We start from the raw sequence: 23333 nt of genomic DNA, 5'->3' as shown, positions 1-23333 counted from the left end.
GTAAAAAATTAACTTTGTAATGCTGCTAATGTTATGCCCTATTTTCAGAGTCTCTAAGAGAATAAATAAACAAAACTGATTTTCATTGATTTAATATTTTTATAGTTCCTCCTTCACCACCTCGATGGCTTGAGGTTATTAATATTACTAAAAATACAGCGGATCTTAAATGGACAGCACCAGAAAGAGATGGAGGTTCTCCTATTACCAACTACATTGTTGAAAAGAGAGATGTAAGACGGAAAGGTTGGCAAACTGTTGACACAACAGTAAAAGAGACGAAATACACAGTGAGCCCACTGACAGAAGGCTCTTTGTACGTATTCCGTGTGGCCGCAGAAAATGCAGTTGGACAGAGTGACTACTGTGAAATTGAAGACTCAGTTCTTGCCAAAGACACCTTCAGTAAGTTTTCACAATTTGCATATTTTGTAAATAATAGAACAAAATAATAATTTCTGGACTATTTTCTTCTAATATCACTGTTTTATTTCTAGCTACCCCTGGACCACCTTATGCCCTCACAGTGGCTGAAGTGACAAAGCGTCATGTTGACTTAAAATGGGAACCACCCAAGAATGATGGCGGCAGACCAATTCAGAGGTAAGCTAATCCCATATTTATATAATATTTTCTGAATGCTGGCTGTTTTTGATATATGCAGGAAAGCAGGGATGTTGTCTCAGTCTTAAAATTTAAACTGACAAGATATAAATGGATAATGATGAATAGAATGGGAAGTAGCAGGCCCATGCCTGCTAAGACTGAGGTAAAAAACACCTGGAGATTGTATGCAAATATGTATATAATTAGCTTATCAGCACAGTTGTGATCACTGCAACAGCATGAAATGAGTTCACATTGTTTTGAAAGTTCGAGTACAACATGATCCCTTACAAAAGTGTGCCTCCTTCTTACAGAACTGTATGCAGCTGAGTCCACCCACCCAAATAACACCCTTATATTTTAAATTTTCCTCTAGCTTCTAGCTCAGACCACCCCTGCCTGTGCTCAGATGGGATCAGATGGGAAGACTATTACAATATGCATTACTCCTTTCCTTCCAAACTTCACCCATCCAATCCTCCAGTTACTTGCTTTTCCTCATTGTCCCTGTCAAATCTATTTTTTTCAGTTTTTAATTTTCTCTGCGTCTGTATTTTTTCCACCATAATTTCACCCTGTCCCTCTCCCTTTCTTTGACTTCCCAACTTTATTTTTTCTTCTCAATCCCACTAGGCTGCTGTCCAAATCCCCCTCCCCACAAAAACATTTCTTATGGCTTGTTACCTTTGTAATTTGCCTTATTAACCTCTCCATCAATCTTAAGTGCACATCTATACAAGATGCTACTACACAGTTATTACCGTGCATTTTTTTAGCACTTGCTAAATAAATGTGCAGTAACTGGAGTTACTGTGCAGTAGGCCTGTGCGAAGTAGCTAGTATTCCCCTTGCATTTGGCCAATTCAGGGGACAGTGATTCGATTCAGCGATCCAAATAAAACAGGCCCCATCCCCTACCTGGTCTCCCAGCCCCATCCATGGCTGTTCCTCCTGGCCCCAGCATCCCGGCACTTAAAAAACAAAAGCCCCACACTCACCTGATCCTGCCAGGCAGCGGGGGGGCAATCCTCAAGGCCCTCCACTGCCCCACACTGTGTGTGGGGGCTCTACCACAAGCCCCCAGAGGCCCCCAACGGCTGCTGCAGCAGTGATGAGTGCAGGGCTTTTTTCTTTTTAAAGTGCTGGGACACTGGGGCAGGGCAAGGCAGGGCAAGGCAGCCATTGACAGGGCTGGGAGAGTGGGTGGGGATTGCGGAGCACTCAGGGGGGCTGGGGGAGCAAGCAGAGGATGGGGCCTGGCAGGGGTCCCCCCATGGCCCCCTCCCCGCTCCGCCAGTCTTCCCCCTCCCCGCCCCCTACTTACCAGCACAGATTCTGGGTCCAGCTCCCTGCAGTGGGGAGCGGGGATTGCCATAATCTCTGAATCTTCTCCAAATCTTTTCTGATTCTATTCGGAGACTTCGAATCAATTCAAACGTTTTTATTGTTCTCCCAATTCAATTCAGATCTGGAGATTCAGCCACCAAATTGGGCTGAATCTCCTCCAATTCGAATCAGCAACCAAAGCTTTGCACAGTCCTACCGTGCAGTAGTGCCAATGAACATCTTTCAGGTGATGTTACTGAGAAATAGCCTAATAATACCATGCATTACTGTATTAGCACTGTCCATGATGTGACACACTACTGAGCAATACTTTTCAGCTACTCCACAGTCAGCATCTCATGTACACGTGCCCTCAGGGTTGTCAGTAGGGCAGCAAAAGATAGGGCAAGGCAACATCTTAGAGACTAACTGGTTCAGGGGAGCATGAGTTTTCATAAACAACTACCTACTACACGAGATGTCTAGAAAAAATAAATAGAACATCATCTAAAATCTCAGTCCATTATCATGCTGGCTATGTGGTAGGTTAGGACTATGCTGCTAGATAAAGTTTCTGTGGTTAGAATCCTAACAGATAGAATCTTTGTCAAGTTACAAGAGATAGTAATCACTAAAATTCATCATAAGGAAGGGAGATAGAGATATAAGCTGAGTTTGGCATAGTTACTCAGGAACTCAATAACAGGCTGCCAAAATTGGGATTCTCCCATCCAAATCCCAGCTCTAATGGATCTGTGTCGTAATGTGTGAAGTTAAGTCCACAGCCCATTAGCTTCACCATACATGTTTTTTTATTTATGATTTTGTATTATGTTTAGCTTATTTTTATCTCTCTTTCCAATTTCTGAATGTGAAATTCCAAATATTCTATGATTTCATGCAGCTAATGGTATTGGGTTTTTTTAAATTTTCTTTCTTACACAGATATGTTATTGAAAAGAAAGAAAAACTAGGCACACGCTGGGTAAAGGCTGGAAAGACACCTGGACCTGACTGTCACTTCAGAGTGACTGATGTCATTGAAGGTACAGAGGTGCAGTTTCAGGTTCGCGCAGAAAATGAAGCTGGTTGTGGTCATCCAAGTGAACCAACTGATCTCCTTTGTATTGAAGATCCAGTAGGTAAGTAAAATTATAATGTTACATATCTGTAATATGTAGAATCATATGTCTGGTTTGGCAAAAAGTGATGTGCTTCTCCATTTCTTCAGGCCCTCCTTCCCCACCTCTGGATTTGCATGTAACAGATGCAAGCAGAAAGCACATTTCTATTTCATGGAAACAACCAGAGAAAAATGGTGGTAGCCCTATCATTGGATACAATGTTGAAATGTGTGAAGCAGGAACAGAAAAATGGATGCGAATCAATACACGTCCAATAAAAGACTTGAAATGTAAAGTGGAAGAGGGTATTGTTCCTGACAAGGAGTATGTACTGAGAGTCAGAGCTGTCAATGCTGTTGGAGCTAGTGAACCATCAGACATCTCAGAAAATGTGGTTGCTAAAGACCCCGATTGTAAGATTATATTTCTTTTTAAAAAATAAATTGATACCATAAAGGGATTCTGGTATTTAGAAACTTTAAAAAAAATGATATACTGTTACATTTACAGGCAACCCAACTGTTGACCTGAAGACTCGTGACATTATTGTTGTTAAAGGAGAGAAGTTAAGTATTCCTGTACCCTTCAGAGCTGTTCCATCACCAACTATTACATGGCATAAAGATGGTAAGGAGGTAAAAATTGCTGATCGAACAACAGCAAAAAGTGACTACACTTCTGCACTGCTTGAAGTCACAGAAACTGTCTATGCTGATGCTGGCATTTACACAATCACCCTGGAGAACAAATTGGGATCAACAACTGGCTCAGTCAATGTCAAAGTCATAGGTAAATAAATTTTTTAACATAAACACTTTGGGTGAGGTACTCATGCCTTTCTGACACTTGTATGGCATTAAAAGGTCTAGAAATAATTCATTCTGACCAAGGAAAGTTTCTCTTGACACAGACACTGTGTAAAAGGCTGCCTTTCAAGAACATGCTTGCAAGACCTGATATATGGGTTAACCATGGGCTGAACTACTGGGGGAAGAAGGGGGAGGCCTAAAGTGAGAAGCCCCAGAGCTAAGTCACATCAGAGGCTTCTCTAGTCCCCAGAAGAGTCCAGGAGCTGAAGTGTGCAAGCTGGCATATTACCCTTACTGGTCTTTGAGTTCTATACTGTTCATCTTGGATGTGTGGAACAGAATCTCACCCTCTATGCCTATTTTGAAACAGTATAATTCTATGATATTACTAAACAACAATAGATTTATATCAAATTTGATCATTAGACAATAAACTTCCCAGAAATTAGCCCCAGGTTGCTAACTGAATTACTTTTTTAAGAACTTAGTAACTCAATTGTTGGGAACAAAACACATAAGCTAAGAGGTGGTATGACTCTTTGATGTCTTCTGCCTTGAAGATATATAAATATATATAAATAAAATAAAATTATGTATTCATTTTTATTCACAAAGAAAAATAAACTCATATTGATATTAATAAATAAAAATTATTCATATTGGGTACATAACCAATATTTGTACTTTTCATCTACTTACTGGAAAATGTACATATTCAGTTTCTTGGCTTGTTTTTATTATAATAGAAACTATTATTATCATTATTTCTTGAAACAGGTCCACCTGGACAGTGTAAAGATATTAGGGCAAGTGAAGTGACTAAAAGTTCATGCAAGCTAACCTGGGAACCTCCAGAATTTGATGGTGGCACTCCTATCTTACATTATGTTCTGGAACGTAGAGAAGCTGGTCGGAGAACATATATCCCAGTGATGTCTGGTGAGAACAAACTCACGTGGACTGTCAAGGATCTTATTCCAAATGGTGAATATTATTTCCGCGTTAAGGCTGTCAATAAGATTGGAGGTGGTGAATACTTAGAAATAAGGAACCCAGTGATTGCAGAAGATCCAAAGCGTAAGATCATTTTCCAATACATAATCGATTCCATTTATTTTAAATTATTTCTTTATATCTTCCATTTATTTAAATGTTTTTGTTATGATTCTACAGAGCGTCCAGATCCACCTGTTGATCTTGAAGTTCATAGTCCGACATCAAAGTCCGTAACGCTTACATGGAAACCACCTTTGTATGATGGAGGAAGCAAGATTATGGGCTACATCATAGAAAAGCTTGCTAAGGGGGAAGACAAGTGGGAACGATGCAATGACTATCTGGTACCTCTTTTAACCTACACGGTAAAAGGTCTGGAGGAAGGCAAAGAATACCAGTTCCGTGCTCGTGCAGAGAATGCTGCAGGAATCAGTGAACCATCTCGTATTACTCCTCTAGTGAAAGCTGTAGATCCTATTGGTATGTTCCTCTAATTTTTTACCATCATTAATCCTTAAACATAATTAAAAAATCTGTTCTTAACTTCATTTATTTATATTACAGAGGCCCCAAAAGTCTTCCTTGCTGCTAATCTGCAAGCTGGCCTTGAGGTGAAGCGAGGTGATGAGATTATACTTGAAGCGCATATTTCTGGGTCACCTTATCCATCTATCACTTGGTTAAGAAATAATGAAATTACTAGGCCAGAGGAAATCAAAAAGAGAGTAACAAAGATTAGTAGGAAAAGAAAGGGTGAAGTTGAAGAAGAGGAACCATTCTTCCTTTCACTACCAGAACGCTTGAGTGTTGACAACCACAAACAAGGGGAGTCTGTTTTCGTCGTTCGTGACTCAATCAGGGCTGACCATGGTACATTTACAATCAAAGTTGAAAATGATCACGGTGCTGCAAAAGCTTCATGTGAAGTAAACGTGTTAGGTAGGCACTTAAATACATCATTGTTTAAAACTAGAAGGAAATCTGCATAATATGATGCTAATGCTATTTTTGTTGTTGTTGTTAAAAATAGATACACCAGGACCTCCTGTCAACTTTACATTTGAAGATGTTAGAAAAAATTCAGTTGTTTGCAAGTGGGAGCCTCCACTTGATGATGGTGGGAGTGAAATCTTGAACTACGTCCTGGAAAAGAAAGACAACTCAAAAGCTGAAATAGGCTGGGTTACTTGCACATCAACACTCAGGCATTGCAAATACCATGTGACAAAACTGATTGAAGACAAGGAATATCTATTCCGTGTAAAAGCTGAAAATAGAGTAGGACCTGGACCACCATGTATTTCAAAACCATTGGCAGCTAAAGATCCATTCTGTAAGTCTCTTGTTAATATTTAAAAGAGTGCTATTGGAGAAATTCTGTTCTGTTTATGTTGTCATGCTGCCTTCATTACTATAGTGTCAGAGTACTTCAGAGAGAAAATTAAACAACATGACTAACATCTGTCACATGTAGTTCAGTTTTATTCCTATCCTTTGGCCTAGGTAGTATTTTGTTTTGGTAGAATTGTGCTTCTATTTATGTTAAAGCAGGCAATGTCAAATTAATATATCCTGTACTTGCAATCAAGGAGAAGTTTGTGATGGTGGATAGTTTCATTGGAAGTTGATTCCATAGTCTTAGACAGTTCCCCCACAGATGCTTTGTTACCTGCCAGATGAGATGAGCTTTACCCTTAAGCTGGGGAGCTCTCCGGGGCCTGGAGTGTGAGGTTGCTGCCTGCAGCCTTATTCCTAGAGCTTAAGGTGCTCTTTTAGACATACTAGGCCCTTGAGTAGCTGGCAGATAAGGACCAATCCTGAAACGTACTACTTTTAATATAAATAAATAACAACCACTTTTTACTTTTATAACATTAACAAACTAAACCTATCCATCTCTTGTGAAGCACATTATGACATTTTGGTTGTTTTAGATTGTTAAATTAAATTGTAGTGAGATTAGCTGACACATCCAAAATCACTCAGTAAGACAACAGCAGAGCTGGCCATTTCCTGTTTCTTTCTTCCATGCATATGTAAAATTAAATTTCCTTTCAGAATGAGATATCATTGAAAACAAAATTGTATTCCTTTTTGACAAAATTGTAATTCTCTTTCTTTTTTTTTTAAGCTCCACCTGATCCACCTAATAAACCTGAAGTGGAGGATGTTACCAGCAATAGTATGGTGGTTAAATGGAATGAACCAAAAGACAATGGCAGCCCTATCTTGGGCTATTGGCTTGAAAAACGTGAAGTTAATGGTACTCACTGGGCTCGTGTCAACAGAGAACTTCTGAATGCCCTACAAATGAAAGTTGAGGGACTTCTGGAAGGACTAACCTATGTCTTTAGAGTATGTGCAGAAAATGCAGCTGGTCCTGGCAAATTTAGTCCACCATCAGATCCAAAAACTGCACGGGACCCAATATGTAAGTGATTCAATAGAAGATAATGGTAGGAGGGTGATAGGGTAGGTTTAATAATCAGAAATTTTTATTTGTAAAATTTTATTTTTTTAGCGCCACCTGGTCCACCAATTCCAAGAGTTGTCGATACCAGCACAACTGCTATTGAGCTAGAATGGGAGCCTCCAGCATACAATGGTGGTGGTGATATCATTGGTTATCATGTTTACAAGCAATTTGTGGGAACACATGAATGGTCACGCTGCACAGAGAAGTCCATTAAAATTAGAAAATATACTGTTAAAGAAATAAGAGAAGGTGCTGATTATAGACTCCGTGTTACTGCAATTAATATAGCTGGGGAAGGACCACCAGGTCAAACAGAGCCCATCACAGTTTCAGAACCTCAAGGTACTGTGATAATATTAATTTAAAATGGTGCTTTACATCAACTGCAAGTAAGGCATTTTTTCCTCATTCAAATAATGCATTATTTCAACTTTTCTGCAGAGCCTCCCAATGTTGAATTGGATGTTTCTGTAAAAAATGGTATTCAGATACTGGCTGGGAAAACTCTCAGAATTCCTGCTACTGTCACTGGGCGTCCAACACCTACAATTGTTTGGACTCTGGAGGAAGGAGCACTAGAAAAAGATCGTGTTGTTATTGAAAATATTGGCACCAAATCTGAGTTAATTATACAGAACGCATTGAGAAAAGACCATGGAAGATATGTAATTACTGCTACCAATGAAAGCGGGTCCAAGTTTGCAGCAACCAGAGTGGATATTTTTGGTAAGAAATATATGCTATGAAACTAACTGTAAGTCTACCTGGATAAGAGATTTTTTTGTATCTTCTTATGATTTTGTATATTTACTTACTTATTTTTTTCAGATGTTCCTGGGCCAGTACTAGACCTAAAACCTGTTGTTGTAAACAGAAAGATGTGTCTGCTTAACTGGTCTGACCCTGACGATGATGGAGGAAGTGATCTCACAGGCTTCCTTGTTGAACGAAAAGATGCCAAAATGCATACTTGGAGACTAGCTGTAGACACAGAGAGATCTAAATGTGATATTACCGGTCTTGTTGAAGGACAGGAATATAGATTCCGTGTTTTTGCCAAGAATAAGTTTGGCTGTGGTCCACCTGTTGAAATAGGACCTATTCTTGCAGTTGATCCACTAGGTAAAATAATTACTTTAATGATTATATAAATGATTAAATATAGAGATCTATGGTTTGCTGAATAGTTTGCTCATTAATATGGTATGGACAATATACTGTATATACAATACATTCATAGCTATTATATTACCAGTAATAGTCCTTGTAGCATTCAGTCTTTGCTACTATGGGAAAGAGCTTCAACAGAATAATTGCTGAAGTGTGATCTCTCAGATAGTAATGTAAAATTGTAATTGTCCTTTCTGAAAAGGAGTAGGAGAGAACAATTTCATCCCTCCTGTTAAGCAAGTAGTTTCTCTTGTCACATGCTCTTTTTAAATTATAGCTGAACAACTTGTCTATTATAGTTAGTTCACTACCAGACAAAATGTTTGACTATGTACAATAATGCAGATATGACATACAAAGAATATATATTTAGAAGCCAAATCTGTTTAATTTCATCTTCTTAAAATATGAAATGAAGCTTTGATTATGCTTGACTTACACTTTTCATTAATATTTCCTTTTTATGTTAGGTCCTCCAACAGCACCTGAAAGGTTCATGTACACAGAGAGGACAAAATCAAGTATTACACTTGATTGGAAACCTCCACGTAATGATGGTGGAAGCCCTATCTTAGGCTACCTCGTTGATAAAAGAAGACATGACTCAAATGAATTTGTAAGAGTTAACAAGAGGCTCTGTCCAACCACTTCCCTTCTTGTAGAAAATCTTGATGAGCTGCACATGTATGAATTCCGTGTCAAAGCAGTCAATGAAATTGGTGAAAGTGAACCATCACTGCCTCTTAATGTCGTTATACAAGATGATGAAGGTACAACCACTTACAATACTCTCCAAAAATCTACACGCTGATTTCTATACTTTTTCCTTCCTAAACTTCATTCTCTTATTTTTTTGTTTTGTTTTTTAGTACCACCAACTGTCACACTCCGTCTAGCTGTGAGAGGAGATACTATCAAAGTAAAGGCAGGAGAGCCAGTTAATATTCCAGCTGATGTGACAGGCCTACCTATGCCTAAGATTGAATGGACTAAAAATGAAGCAGTAATTGACAAAACATCAACTGCACTTAAAATAACAAAGGAAGAACTGTCTAGAAGTGATGCAAAAACTGAAGTTATTATACCTAAAGCAACAAGGGATGATAGAGGCACTTACACAGTGACTGCCTCAAATCGTCTTGGTGCAGCATATCGCAATGCCCATGTTGAAGTATATGGTATGCATGTAACATTTAGAAGAACTGAACACAAATATTGTGTTTTTGCCTTTTACTCAGTATACTTTTCTCTTGTATGGTTTTTATTTAGATCGTCCTTCTCCACCAAGAAACCTTGCAGTTTCTGATATTAAAGCAGAGTCTTGTACTTTGACCTGGGATGTCCCGCTTGACAATGGTGGCAGTGAAATTACCCATTACATTATTGAGAAGCGTGATGCCAGTAGAAAGAAATCTGAATGGGAGGAGGTCACCAACACTGCAGTTGAGAGGCGATTTGGGGTAAAGTTATCTTAACTTTCCTGTAAATTGCAAAATTATCTTTATATAATTTAACATACTTGAATAATAAGAGTAAGGCATGTACAATACTAAAATAAAATGAATTTCCAATGCAATGAACACATGACAAAATATATAGGTGTCTGGACTAGTACCCTACTACCCTTCTACAGATATTTAGATAATCAGTATTGTCCAGGTGTGTGCCTAGATTGTCCTTAAATTCCAAAAAGGTAACTACACATTCTATGTTGTCATTTGTTTTATAAGTAAGTATATAAGTAAATTAAGAAGACGTAATCATTTTTGTCTCCGTATGTTTATAGCAGAAAAGTAATTTTAAGTATTATTTAAGGAGTGAGAAGATTTTTCTGGTGATTGATGAATTCTGTTTTTGGAAATATGTTTGTATGGACTTTGTAGATCCAGTATATTTTTATTAAATGTTTTTCCAGTTATAAATGTTTTTCAAGTTATTTTTTAGTTTGTATAAGGATTTCATTGGGGCTCAGTGGCAGAGCAGTTAGGGTATCTCACTATGGCTCTAGCACTGTGAATCCAAGCCTTGCTCTGGACTTATGCCAAAGGCTAATTGATCCAGCTGTAAATGGGTACATGCCCATTTAAACTGCTGGATCAGAAGTGGCCAAAGGAGATACTAATCATATCACTTCCTGATACTGGTGTATCTTAACCATACCTGCTTTAGTCAACTGCTAGTCTAGGCTGGACCTTTGATTTGATCTGACAAGCATTTCACTGAGAATTCACTCTCAGCTTCCATTAAAACTTAATTATATTGGTACATACCAAAATAATTCTCATTGATGGAAGAAACCAACAATAGTATATTATCAATCACAGTCAGGTTGGACTGATATGTCAGGTTTTTCCTTTAGTCTGTTATTCTGAACTGCTGTTGTATCTCTTAGTAATATTCATTCTCAGTTCCCCTCCAGTACATTGCCCTTTTCCCGAAAGGGTAGTAAGTGCGAGCAAAACTGTAAGTCTGCACCTGCCCCAAAGAGCAAAGCATTATGACATTCTCATTCAAAAAATGAAAATGAACACAAGTTCATTTTGGAAACCATTATTCATTAAAAATATTATTTTTGCAGGTATGGAAACTTACAACAAATGGCGAATACCAGTTTAGAGTCAGGGCAGTAAACAAATACGGAATAAGTGATGAATGCCTCTCAGAGAAAGTGGTTATTAAAGATCCCTATGGCCTTCCTGGACCTCCTAAAAAACCGAAAGTCATAGATCACACTAGGTCATCAATGTTGGTGACTTGGGAGCCTCCTTTGGACAATGGTGGAGCCCCAATCACTGGCTACTGGCTGGAGAAGAGAGAGGAGGGAGGTGTCTATTGGTCACGTGTAAACAGAGCTCCAGTAACTAAACCATCAGTGAAGGGCCTGGAGTTTAATGTGCTACGTTTGATAGAAGGCGTTCAATACCAATTTAGAGTTATGGCTGAAAATATTGCTGGAATTGGCCCTCCCAGTGAACCATCAGATCCTGTTTTAGCAGCAGATCCCATATGTAAGTATATATATATATATTTATTAATAGTTTTAAGGATTAGATTACATAAAGAAGAACTTCTGTTACTGTTACTCATTTGGAATTCAATGTTCCTAGACCCCTGCTTAAATGTTTGCAGAATTAGTACCTAAATAATACAGTTGTACCCTAAGTGGTTTTCTTATTATTAATAACCATGTAGTATTTAAGATAATTGGTTCCTGATTTTGATTCCACTTACTCCTCTTTTCTAGCAATTGAAATCCAGTGACTGTGTCAAAATCAGACACTTGATATTTAGAGACTTATTTTTGTTGTTGTTTCATATTATCTTATAATAGTTATTTCACATTTATATTGCAGTTTACCCTTGAGCAAATATACATAACATGAAGTGTTTATAGGAGCATGTAGTATGCCATTATACATGAGCATGGCATTATAATTTCTGTTTTTACTGCCATTCTTTTTTTATAAGTAAGTGTGATAAAAGTGATAAAACTCTTTTCATTCTTTTACAAGTTGTACCTGGTCCACCATCTTGCCCAGAAGTCAAAGACAGAACTAAATCAACCGTATCTCTTGCATGGAAGCCTCCACAAAAAGATGGTGGTAGTCCTATAAAAGGATATATTGTTGAGATGCAAGAAGAAGGTAGCACTGATTGGAAGAAAGTTAATGAAGGTGACAAGCTGTTCCCTACTTGCGAATGTGTTGCACCCAATTTGAAAGAACTCAGAAAGTACCGCTTTAGAGTGAAAGCTGTAAATGCTGCTGGGGAATCAGAACCAAGTCTTGCAACATCAGAGATACCTGCCAAAGAGATTCTAGGTAAGAGTCCTTGAATTAAGTATTTAGATATAAATCCTTCCCATGATCAGCATGTTCTTTAGGAGGCACAGGTTGCAGATATAGTACATGTTTACTTCAGAGTTTTCTGTGGTATAGAATTACACTGGTGTCTAGAGTAGACATGTAACCATCTCTTCAGAGATAAGTATTTGTAGTAAGCACTCTTATAGCATGGAATGCATGGGATGAAACTGACAAGAGCCTTAGACGCCCAGTTGACACTGTGGTGCATCTTCCACCAATGTATGCCTTACTTTCTGAGAAGTATCTTTATTCCAGCATGGAGTACCAGTGTCAGGGTGGATATCATGTATCCACTCCAGTTTTACCCTAGCGTTCAATTACTCTGGAGTAACCATGTCATGTGTCCACACTTAAAGAAATGTAATGGCTGGAATGCATGAGTTCAAGCATCTTTGTCCACTATAGTAAACTAAGCGTATTCAAAGAAGTAGGCAAGAAAATAATTATACAAGAGAAAAACCAAAGAAGATGCAAACCTAAGAAAGTGCCATGGTGACCATGAAAAAAGCATGATCAAACAGAAAATGGAAAATACACATACAGCCACATATAGTAGATACTGTACAACCCATGCAAAAGCAGAGGTAACAAATGTCCCATCCTTCTAGGTAAAGCACACAAGTTTATATATATGTATAGGTTCTGTGTGCTTTTACAGGTACTATGAAAAGTTAGTGGACAGCTTTCTGAATTTTAATATCAATGACATATCTGAGAATTATATTTAAAAAATGTTCTCTCTCCTTTTCTACTTATTTTTTGCAGAAGAGCCAGAAATATTTCTTGATATTGGAGCACAAGATTTCCTCTCTTGTCGTGCTGGTGCCACAATTAAAATTCCAGCTGTTATCAAAGGGCGTCCAGTTCCAAAAACATTTTGGGAGTTTGAAGGAGAAGCTAAGAAAACAGTAAAGGTTAATAAATGAAGAAAGTACTTTTCTAAATTGCTAATTCTTATAAAATCCTTGTGTATTTACTTTTTTTCCCTTTATTTATAGGATGGAATCCACAATGTACCTGAAGAGGCTCAGGTAATGTAAATACTTCAAATTATTTCTATAGCACCAATTGCTATATGTTTAAATATTTGTAAGTGATCTATATCTTTTCTCATGTGCAGGTGGAAGCAACTGATACAACTTCAGAGATTACTATCCCTGAATGTAACAGAGGACACTCTGGAAGATACAGTATTACAGCAAAAAATAAAGCAGGGCAGAAGACTGTAAATGTTAGAGTTCATGTCTTGGGTAAGACTGTAACTTGCAAACAGAGCTCTACTTCAGATAGTGTTCTCAAAATAGCTATAATTTATAGATATTAAAATAAAATGGTTTCCATTTTGTTTTAATGCTAATAGATGCGCCAGGCCCACCAAAAGACCTCAAAGTGAGTGATATAACAAGATGCACTTGCAAACTTTCATGGAAGATGCCAGACAATGATGGTGGAGACAGAATCAAAGGTTATGTGATAGAGAAAAGGACTGTTGAAGGGAAGGCCTGGACAAAAGTCAATCCAAACTGTGGAAGCACTTCCTTCGTTGTACCTGATCTCATAGCTGGCCAACAATATTTCTTCCGTGTGCGTGCAGAAAACCGCTTTGGTGTTGGGCCCCCTGCAGACACCATCCAAAGAACCACAGCCAGGGATCCAATTCGTAAGCTAAATCAAAGTGCAATAATTCAATTCCTATGATGATACTGGTGCAACTATAGCATAGATTGATTTCTATATGTGTTTGGTTTTTAAAGATCCTCCTGATCCACCGATCAAACTCAAGATTGGTCTTGTAACTAAGAATACTGTTGGCTTGACATGGAAACCTCCCAAAAATGATGGTGGTGCCCCTGTTACACACTATATTGTAGAGTGTCTGCGCTGGGATCGCACTGGGGAAGGGAAAGAGGCTTGGAAACAGTGCAGCAGACGTGATGTAGAGGAAACAAAGTTTACTGTTGAGGACCTTGTAGAAGGTGCAGAATATGAGTTCAGGGTCAAAGCTGTAAATGAAGCAGGTCCCAGCAGACCATCAGCTACAGCTGGCCCAATCATTGTCAAGGATCAGACATGTAAGTACTGACTGGAGTTCGAATTCATTGCACAATTGTAAAATAATTTGCTTTTTTGCCCCTTTTAATGGCAATTTATTTTTATCTATGTTTCATCCTAGGTCCACCTTCCATTGAACTCAAAGAATTTATGGAGGCTGAAGAGGGAACCGATATTAACATTGTAGCCAAAGTAAAAGGCGTGCCATTCCCCACATTGACCTGGTTTAAAGCTCCTCCCAAAAAACCTGATGACAAAATGCCAGTACTGTATGATCAACATGTCAATAAGGTTGTTAGTGAAGATACTTGCACCTTGGTGATCCAGCAGTCTCGCAGAAAAGATACAGGCTTGTACACTTTAACAGCTGTTAATAATCTGGGAACTGCTTCAAAGGAGATGAGGCTAAATGTTTTAGGTAAATACCAAGAATTTTTTTACAATGGAATCTACTCATTCTATTCATGTGATTGTTTTTATTTAAATGTATTTTATTAATGAATGTTTATTGCTTAAAATTTATCTTTTAGGCCGCCCTGGACCTCCAGTGGGACCCATTAAATTTGAGTCCATTTCAGCTGATCAGATGACATTGTCTTGGCTTCCTCCTAAAGATGATGGTGGTTCCAAGATTACAAACTATGTTATTGAGAAAAGGGAAGCTAACAGAAGAACATGGGTACATGTGACCAATGAGCCTAAGGAATGCATCTTCACAGTACCCAAGTTGCTGGAAGGCCATGAATATGTATTCCGCATCATGGCACAAAATAAGTATGGCACTGGTGAACCCCTTGACAGTGAACCAGAAACAGCAAGAAACCTTTTCAGTAAGTATGGTGTTTTCAAATGTTGTAATTTGTTCTCAAAACCTCTGCTAACTGATATACCAGAATACAAGAACTCCATTTATCTATTATAGCAGCTGTTGCTATAATCATTTTACCATTCCTACTTATCTAAAATTTCTAGAATAATTGAAGAATGTGTTATATTAGATAGGTAGTTATGTAGCCAATACTGAGACTTTTATTTTCTCTCTTTTCTCTACTATATCCTAAAACAGGGCTTTCCAACTGGTGACCCACAGGCTGTATGTGCTTGCCAGGGCTTGATTTGTGGCTCCCACTTGGCTGCCACTTCCCGTATTATTCAGCTGCAGCAGCAGCCAGGGTCTCAGGGCTCCCCCTCCCTCTTCTGGTTTTATTTCCTGTCCCTGCCCCAGGAGGCAGCATGGTGCTGCACTGCATAGACCCTGGTGCCAGGAAACCATGCAACACAGTGTAGTGGGAGACCCAAAAGTTAAAGTGCCTGTGCAACATGATGTGGTACAGACAGGGGAGTGGCACCCATGGACCATGCAGGATATGCCCTCCAATCTTCATTGCATTTAGAAGTTGCATAGCCCTGTCTTAAAACACATGTCTTTAGCATTTTTCTTTTTCTTAATCTGAATCACATCATCATCTAGTTTGGAAACTATTGAATCCTTCTGGAAGTCTTTTTTCATGTCTTCACTCAGAGAAGAAATAAAGAATGAACAATTAATCCCTGAGTCACTGATCTGGAAAGTCTGACAAAACATAAACAATCAGATCTAACAAAAGAAGAATACTCCTTACCTGGCCAAGAGTAGACTGAGCAATGAAAGGATAAACACACCCAAAAGTGCAGAAGAAAGTTAACGCTTCACAGTTATTAAATGGAATTCAGAAATTTTGTATTTTATTTTATTTTTTATTTATTTTAAAAATATGTGCAACTTTTTTCCCCCAGCTGTTCCCGGGCCATGTGACAAGCCTACAGTTAGCAGCATAACACATGACTCTATGACAGTCAACTGGGAGGAACCAGAACACGATGGAGGCTCCCCTGTGACTGGTTACTGGCTGGAGCGCAAGGATACCACTGGAAAAAGATGGACCAGGGTTAACCGTGATCCTATCAAACCTATGACACTAGGTGTTTCTTACAAAGTAACTGGTCTTATTGAAGGTTCAGAATATCAGTTCCGTGTATCAGCTATTAATGCAGCTGGTGTTGGTCCACCAAGCATGCCATCTGACCCAGCAATTGCTAGAGATCCTATTGGTAAATATGTTAGATTTATATTTTTCAATTAAAAAAGGCCTGATGAAAACAAAAAGTGATTGCTATTCTGTAATGGTGCAATAATATTTTTCCAGCCCCACCTGGTCCTCCTTTCCCAAAAGTTACTGATTGGACAAAATCATCTGTTGATCTGGAATGGACTCCGCCACTAAAGGACGGTGGTTCCAAAATCACTGGCTACATTGTTGAATATAAAGAAGAAGGGACAGAAAAATGGGAAAAGGTAGGTGGACATACTAATTTAGAATCTATCCTAGTTATGTGGCCAATATATCCATGTTTTCTTTCTTTTCAATAATATAAACAAATAGTGTCACTGGGACATACAGGGCACATCTATGCATGCAATTAATGTACACAAATAAACTTCAGATCTTATTGTTCCAGACTTTTTTGCTCCCAGGTGTGCTGTCTGAATATGTCTGGGAGCAAAAAACTCTGGAGCATATTGCTAGGGAGTTTACTTGTGCATAGCACATGGAGCCCAGTCAGAGCAACCCAGACTGACACAAGACCTGGGGGGTCATCCTGCCAGCCCAAGGCTGCTCCAACCAGGCTCCATGTGCAGTGTGGGGATGAAAGGGGAGCTGACTGAGGCAGTCCCTACACTGAAGCAGCCTTGTGTCCCAGCCAGCTGCACCACACCACATGGAGCCACACTGGAGTATCCCTGGGCTGACTGCTTCAATGGAGCTCCATGTGCTGCAGTGCGGGGGTTGCCTGGGGCATAACAGTGCTTCAGTGTGAGGGCTCCCTGATGGCTAGCCCTGCACTGAAGCACCCTGGTGACCCAGCCAGCCATTCCACTGCCCATGGAGCTCCATCAGAGCAGCCTTGGGCTAGCTGCTCCACGTGCTGTGGAGCAGCTGGCTGCAGCATAAGGGTGCACTGAAGCACCCTGCACTGAAGCACCCTAGTGCTTCGGCCAGCCCTCACCCCCACCTCCACTCCCAGTCCCACCCTGCTGCACATGGAACCTGGTCAGAACAGTACAGGGCTGCTACGACTCAAAAAAATGATGCTGAAGGGTAGTACTTGTGTCTAGCCAAACTACCCAGCAGTGGTGCTTATTGGTCTACTGTGACCTAATAAGGTCAATAGATAGATAGTGACATTTTACTCTGGAGCTAATTTGTCAGAATGTTAGCTCCCATAGACGCACCCACAGAATAAAAGATAACACCTCAACACAGTAATGTTGGATATAAATGCCAGTTGTTGAATTCTGTCACATTTTACAACTATCCAAACTATGTTTGGTATTGATCAAATGATGTCTCAACCAGTGTACAAAGTCTAGGAAAACAGTCTGCACAGAGAATCTGTGTCCCTTTTTCCCCTAAGCTTTCAGTCTGATACATAGTAGCTACACAGTGATTTTTGTGCTTCAGACTATGAACCCCATTACCTTCACTGTAGTTCCTATATGTCACTCTATATGGGTTTATGGCATGTAAACCCACAAAATGATAACTCTCCAAGTCACTGTCCTGAATTTACCAATATCCCCTTCACATTGACCTTTTCAAACTACATGTGACACATTAAGAATCTTCCTGCATGATTAGTTTATGGACTGTTCATCTCATGTATTTGTACTTGAGTGATGTGAATGTGCAACAGGATCTGAAATATATGTTACTCCATATATAAAATATTCACCAATCCTGAACACCACAAAGGAATTAGTGATTTTCTGGTATTTACTGATGTCATAATTTGTTTTCCAGGTAAAAGATAAAGAAGTAAGAGGAACCAAGTTTGTTGTGGCAGGATTAAAAGCAGGAAGTTTCTACAAATTTAGAGTTAGAGCAGTAAATGCTGCTGGTATTGGAGAGCCTGGAGAAGTTACAGATATTATTGAAATAAAGGACAGAATAGGTACTTAGCATTAATATCTGTTTATTAATTTTTTTCAGTCTAAGTAAAAAAGTAAGAATATACTGAAATCCTTTGTTTTGTTTCTTACAGTCGCTCCTGATGTTAATCTGGATGCTAGTGTCAAAGACAGAATTGTGGTTCATGCTGGGGGTGTAATCCGGATCATAGCTTACGTCTCTGGAAAACCAACTCCAACAATCACCTGGAGCAGGGATGACAGAGCTTTACCAGAAGAAGCTAAAATTGAAGAAACAGCTATTAGTTCATCAATGGTCATTAAGAATTGCAAACGAAGCCACCAGGGTCTGTATACTCTTGTTGCCAAAAATGCAGGTGGAGAACGAAAGAAAACTATTATTGTTGATGTACTAGGTAAATAGGAACTTCAGGATTTGTATAAAATTTATTCTAAAAAGCATAGTTTCCTAATATCCAAAATATAAATTTAAATATATATTTTTCCTTTCTCCCTTAGATATACCAGGTCCAGTCGGAATTCCATTCCTTACTGAGAACCTTACCAATGACTCTTGCAAACTGACATGGTTTTCTCCAGAAGATGATGGTGGTTCTCCAATCACCAACTATATAATTGAAAAACGTGAAGCAGAGCGTAAAGCTTGGACCCCAGTAAGCTATACGGTCACAAGACAGAATGCTACTGTTCAGGGACTGATTGAAGGAAAGGCGTATTTTTTCCGAATTGCAGCTGAGAATATGATTGGCATGGGTCCATTTGTAGAGACAACAAAAGAGATTGTCATCAGAGAACCCATAAGTAAGTAATGGGTTTTTTCCTTTGAAAAATTGTCATAAGAAAAAACTCCACAAAAAAAAGGGTATTTACTACACTACTTATGTGTATTCACAGCGGTACCCGACCGTCCAGAAGATCTGGAGGTAAAAGCAATTACCAAAGATTCTGTTACATTGACTTGGAACCCCCCAAAATATAATGGAGGCTCGGACATAACCATGTATGTCCTAGAAAGCCGACTCATTGGAAAAGAGAAATTCAATAGAATTACCAAGGAGAAAATGCTTGACAGGAAATACACTGTTGAAGGTTTGAAAGAGGGTGACACCTATGAGTATCGTGTCTGTGCCTGCAATATTGTGGGACAAGGCAAGCCATCATTCTGCACAAAACCAATCACATGCAGGGATGAAATAGGTATGTGTTTATTGTTCCTTTTTATTTTGAAAACAATGAGTCATATTTATCTATTTATTGCTTTTTAGTAGTACTGCTGCTGATCTTTTTTTTTTAAATATCTTTTAGCTCCTCCAATGCTTGATCTTGACTTTAGAGACAAGCTTACTGTTCGTGTTGGTGAAGCTTTTAGCTTGACTGGACATTACTCAGGCAAGCCTGCACCAAAGGTTACTTGGCTAAAGGATGATATTCAAGTTAAAGAAGACAAGCGCACAAAGATTCAGACCACACCCTCAACCCTCTGCCTAGGGATATTAAAATCCACCCGTGAAGACTCAGGCAAATATTGTGTCACTATAGAGAACAGCACAGGATCAAGAAAAGGCATTTGTCAAGTTACTGTTGTTGGTAAGTTTTACCGAGTCACAATAATGTCTTTGCTTTTGATAGTACCTGCCTGCATAATAAAAAGATTAAATATTAAAATGAGTAATTTATATAAATATTTTGAATTTGCAACCTCATTATTTGTGTTGTCATATTATTCTTTGACTTTGTATATTCAACTAGTTTCTGGTTTAGTGTATGGATTATCATAATTTGGCAAACACTAACAGTAACATTTTGCACTATTTTTGCAAATTTCAGTGCAGGACTGCAAAGTATTTAATTAATTAATTAAGCCAGTGATTCTCAATCAAGGTGCCACAGGACTCTGGGGTGCCCCAAGATCCTTTTAAGGGTGCTGCAGGGTGCTGTGAATTATTGACATTGTTAACTGTGCAAACACCAACACATGATTCACAAGATCATACCAGAAATTTCAAATAGGAATCCATACTATCAAAAACATTCTGACCTGTTTTGGTCTTTCTGAATTCTTTGCAAGAGAAGAATTGCTCTATTATTTTTCCATAGTGAAAAATGAGCAAAAGCTAAGAGCTGGCATTTTGGGGAGGGCAGAAAGAGCTTTGAGTCTAAAAGCAGCATGAAGCATTAAATTAAGCCTAATGAGATAGGTAAATGTTAGCCAATTTTCACAGAAGCCACAGTAAAGGAAAATGACTCCTTCAAGATCTTTGCAAGACAGCAGTACAAATTAGAATAGGGCTTAGGTATCCTGATTCTTTTTTAGAAACATTAAACCTCACTTCTAATTCCTAGCTATGTTTAGAGTAGTGTATTGATATTGTTGAATCTGTGTAGTACTTAAATTATATACATTTATAAATAAATGTGTCCTTTTTATTGTGTCTCCTAATAGATCGTCCTCAGCCTCCAGTAGGCCCAGTTATCTTTGAAGAAGTTCATAAAGATCACATGGTAATCTCCTGGAAACCTCCATTGGATGATGGTGGCAGTCCAATTACAAATTACATCATTGAGAAGCAAGATTCACATAGAGACCTTTGGATGCCAGTAACATCTGCCACCGTCAAGACAACATGCAAAGTTCCTAAACTGCTTGAGGGAAGAAATTATCTTGTTCGAATTTTCGCAGAAAATCTTTATGGCATAAGTGATCCTTTAGTATCTGATGAAGTAAAAGCCAAGGATCGTTTCAGTATGTTACTTGTTACTTTTATACTTTAACTATCAAACTGTTTGTTGTACATACTTATTAATATAAAATATAAAAACATTTTTTCAGGTGTTCCTGATGCACCTGAACAACCAATCATCAAGGATATTACCAAAGATTCTGCCTTAGTAATTTGGAATAAACCGTATGATGGAGGCAAGCCAATCACCACTTACATTGTGGAAAAGAAAGAAACAATGTCTAATCGATGGGCCAGAGTCACCAGAGAACCAATTTTTCCAGCCACCCAGTTCAAGGTACCTGATCTCCTTGAAGGCTGTGAATATGAATTCCGTGTTTCAGCAGAAAATGAAATTGGAGTTGGTGATCCTAGCCCACCATCAAGGCCAGTCTTCGCAAAAGATCCAATTGGTACAGTATAAAACATTTAATTCATAATTCATGATTTTTTTAAATATTCCTTTCAGACCCATTTCAGTGTTTTCTAATTTTTTTTTTACAGCCAAGCCAAGTCCACCTGTTAACCCGGAAGCAGTAGATAAAACTAAAAACTCAGTTGATTTGTCTTGGCAACCACCACGGCATGATGGCAAAGGCAAGATCATTGGCTATCTCGTTGAGTATCAGAAAGTTGGGGATGAAGATTGGAAGAAGGCCAACCTTACACCAGACTCCTGTCCTGAAACAAAATATAAGGTTACTGGCCTTACCGAGGGCTTGACCTATAAGTTCAGAGTCATGGCAGTTAATGCAGCTGGTGAATCAGAACCAGCTTATGTTCCTGATCCAGTGGAAGTAAAGGATAGACTTGGTAAGTGAAATAAACTCAGAGAAGTTTGTTAATAAAAGATGTGCCCAGAATTACTTTGTTTCCTAAAACTGTGATCCTTCTCCTAGAACCTCCTGAGCTGATACTTGATGCTAATATGGCAAGGGAGCAACACGTAAAAGCTGGAGATACCCTTAGACTTAGTGCTGTGATTAAAGGAATTCCATTCCCAAAAGTGTCATGGAAGAAAGAAGGTCGAGAAGTTTCACCCAAAGCAGATATTGAGGTTACAGGTGTTGGAAGTAAGCTGGAAATACGTAACACTGTCCATGAAGATGGTGGAATTTACTCTTTGACTGTTGAGAATCCAGTAGGTTCAAAGACTGTTTCAGTAAAAGTCCTTGTACTAGGTAATCATGTTTTTTTGTATAGTATGCTTTTTAATATTTTATTGCAAACCAAGAAGGTTTGCAAACAGAAAAATATGAATAGATTCCAGATATAAGAAATCATAACTTGTAGTAGTGTGAAGAAAGAACTATAAATTGGCAAGCAGTACATTTAGTAAATACTTGCTTTCTACTAAAATTGAATGTTTTGCAAAATTTGTTTAGTTTATTAAACAAATATTCTTTACTTTAAAAATATTAGATAAACCTGGTCCACCAAGAAATTTTCAAGTCGGTGAAGTTAGAAGAGATTCTTGCTATCTCACCTGGAAGGAGCCAGAAGATGATGGTGGTTCTGTCATTACCAACTATATGGTAGAAAGGAAAGATGTTGCCTCAGCCCAATGGGTACCCATCTCATCATCCTCCAAGAAACACAGTCATTTGGCTAAACATCTTATGGAAGGGATTCAGTATCTCTTCCGTGTTGCCGCTGAGAACCAATATGGGCGAGGTCCATTTGTGGAAAGTGTCAAGCCAATTAAAGCTATGGATCCACTTCGTAAGCACTTTCTGTTATGTGCATTATTTTGTTTAGAGTTATTTTGTTTGTGAAATTTGAGCTGACCTTTTTAGTTCACATAGCATATTTGTTTGTTGGTAGGAAGGTTTGGTCATCTTAATAATCCTCTTGATTTTGTCTTTTAAAAGATCCTCCTGGGCCACCAAAGAATCTACATCATGTAGATGCTGACAAAACTGAAGTTTCCCTTGTTTGGAATCGGCCAGATCGTGATGGTGGTGCTGAAATTACTGGATATTTGGTGGAGTATCAAGAAGATGGTGCAGAGGAGTGGACCAAATTCAAGACAGTCTCTATGCTAGAGTGTGTTGTGACAGGTCTAAAGCAAGGAAAGACATATAGATTCCGTGTGAAAGCCCAGAATATTGTGGGCCTTAGTCTTCCAGATACAACTATACCAATAGAGTGTCAAGAAAAACTAGGTATCTTTTTAGTTTGTAGAATTGTTTTCTTATTTCATTCCTTAGTATTGCGG

General features: G+C 38.6%; 1 protein-coding gene across 1 annotated transcript in view; it reads left to right on the top strand.

Annotated features, from left to right (window-relative positions):
* Positions 1-23333, top strand: part of TTN (titin) — a 312981-nt gene that overhangs the window by 223166 nt on the left and 66482 nt on the right. The window contains exons 234-271 of the mRNA XM_019522860.1: positions 106-405; positions 498-603; positions 2878-3074; positions 3164-3469; positions 3567-3845; positions 4643-4942; positions 5039-5341; positions 5426-5800; positions 5892-6194; positions 6993-7292; positions 7383-7679; positions 7779-8063; positions 8166-8459; positions 8978-9277; positions 9377-9685; positions 9777-9967; positions 11086-11515; positions 12020-12328; positions 13139-13287; positions 13372-13404; positions 13494-13623; positions 13734-14033; positions 14128-14445; positions 14547-14843; positions 14956-15255; positions 16202-16516; positions 16612-16760; positions 18268-18418; positions 18509-18790; positions 18894-19196; positions 19290-19592; positions 19701-19982; positions 20839-21138; positions 21226-21528; positions 21620-21928; positions 22015-22296; positions 22538-22837; positions 22987-23280. Coding sequence (XP_019378405.1) covers positions 106-405; positions 498-603; positions 2878-3074; positions 3164-3469; positions 3567-3845; positions 4643-4942; positions 5039-5341; positions 5426-5800; positions 5892-6194; positions 6993-7292; positions 7383-7679; positions 7779-8063; positions 8166-8459; positions 8978-9277; positions 9377-9685; positions 9777-9967; positions 11086-11515; positions 12020-12328; positions 13139-13287; positions 13372-13404; positions 13494-13623; positions 13734-14033; positions 14128-14445; positions 14547-14843; positions 14956-15255; positions 16202-16516; positions 16612-16760; positions 18268-18418; positions 18509-18790; positions 18894-19196; positions 19290-19592; positions 19701-19982; positions 20839-21138; positions 21226-21528; positions 21620-21928; positions 22015-22296; positions 22538-22837; positions 22987-23280 — 10284 coding nt within the window. The remainder of the gene's footprint in view (positions 1-105; positions 406-497; positions 604-2877; positions 3075-3163; positions 3470-3566; positions 3846-4642; positions 4943-5038; positions 5342-5425; positions 5801-5891; positions 6195-6992; positions 7293-7382; positions 7680-7778; positions 8064-8165; positions 8460-8977; positions 9278-9376; positions 9686-9776; positions 9968-11085; positions 11516-12019; positions 12329-13138; positions 13288-13371; positions 13405-13493; positions 13624-13733; positions 14034-14127; positions 14446-14546; positions 14844-14955; positions 15256-16201; positions 16517-16611; positions 16761-18267; positions 18419-18508; positions 18791-18893; positions 19197-19289; positions 19593-19700; positions 19983-20838; positions 21139-21225; positions 21529-21619; positions 21929-22014; positions 22297-22537; positions 22838-22986; positions 23281-23333) is intronic.

The sequence above is a fragment of the Gavialis gangeticus genome, unplaced genomic scaffold (genome assembly GCF_001723915.1).
Source record: "Gavialis gangeticus isolate Ggan-Ray unplaced genomic scaffold, GavGan_comp1, whole genome shotgun sequence".
NCBI lineage: Eukaryota > Metazoa > Chordata > Crocodylia > Gavialidae > Gavialis > Gavialis gangeticus.
Note: the sequence above shows the minus strand (reverse complement) of the source record. Positions and strands in the feature narration are given on the sequence as shown.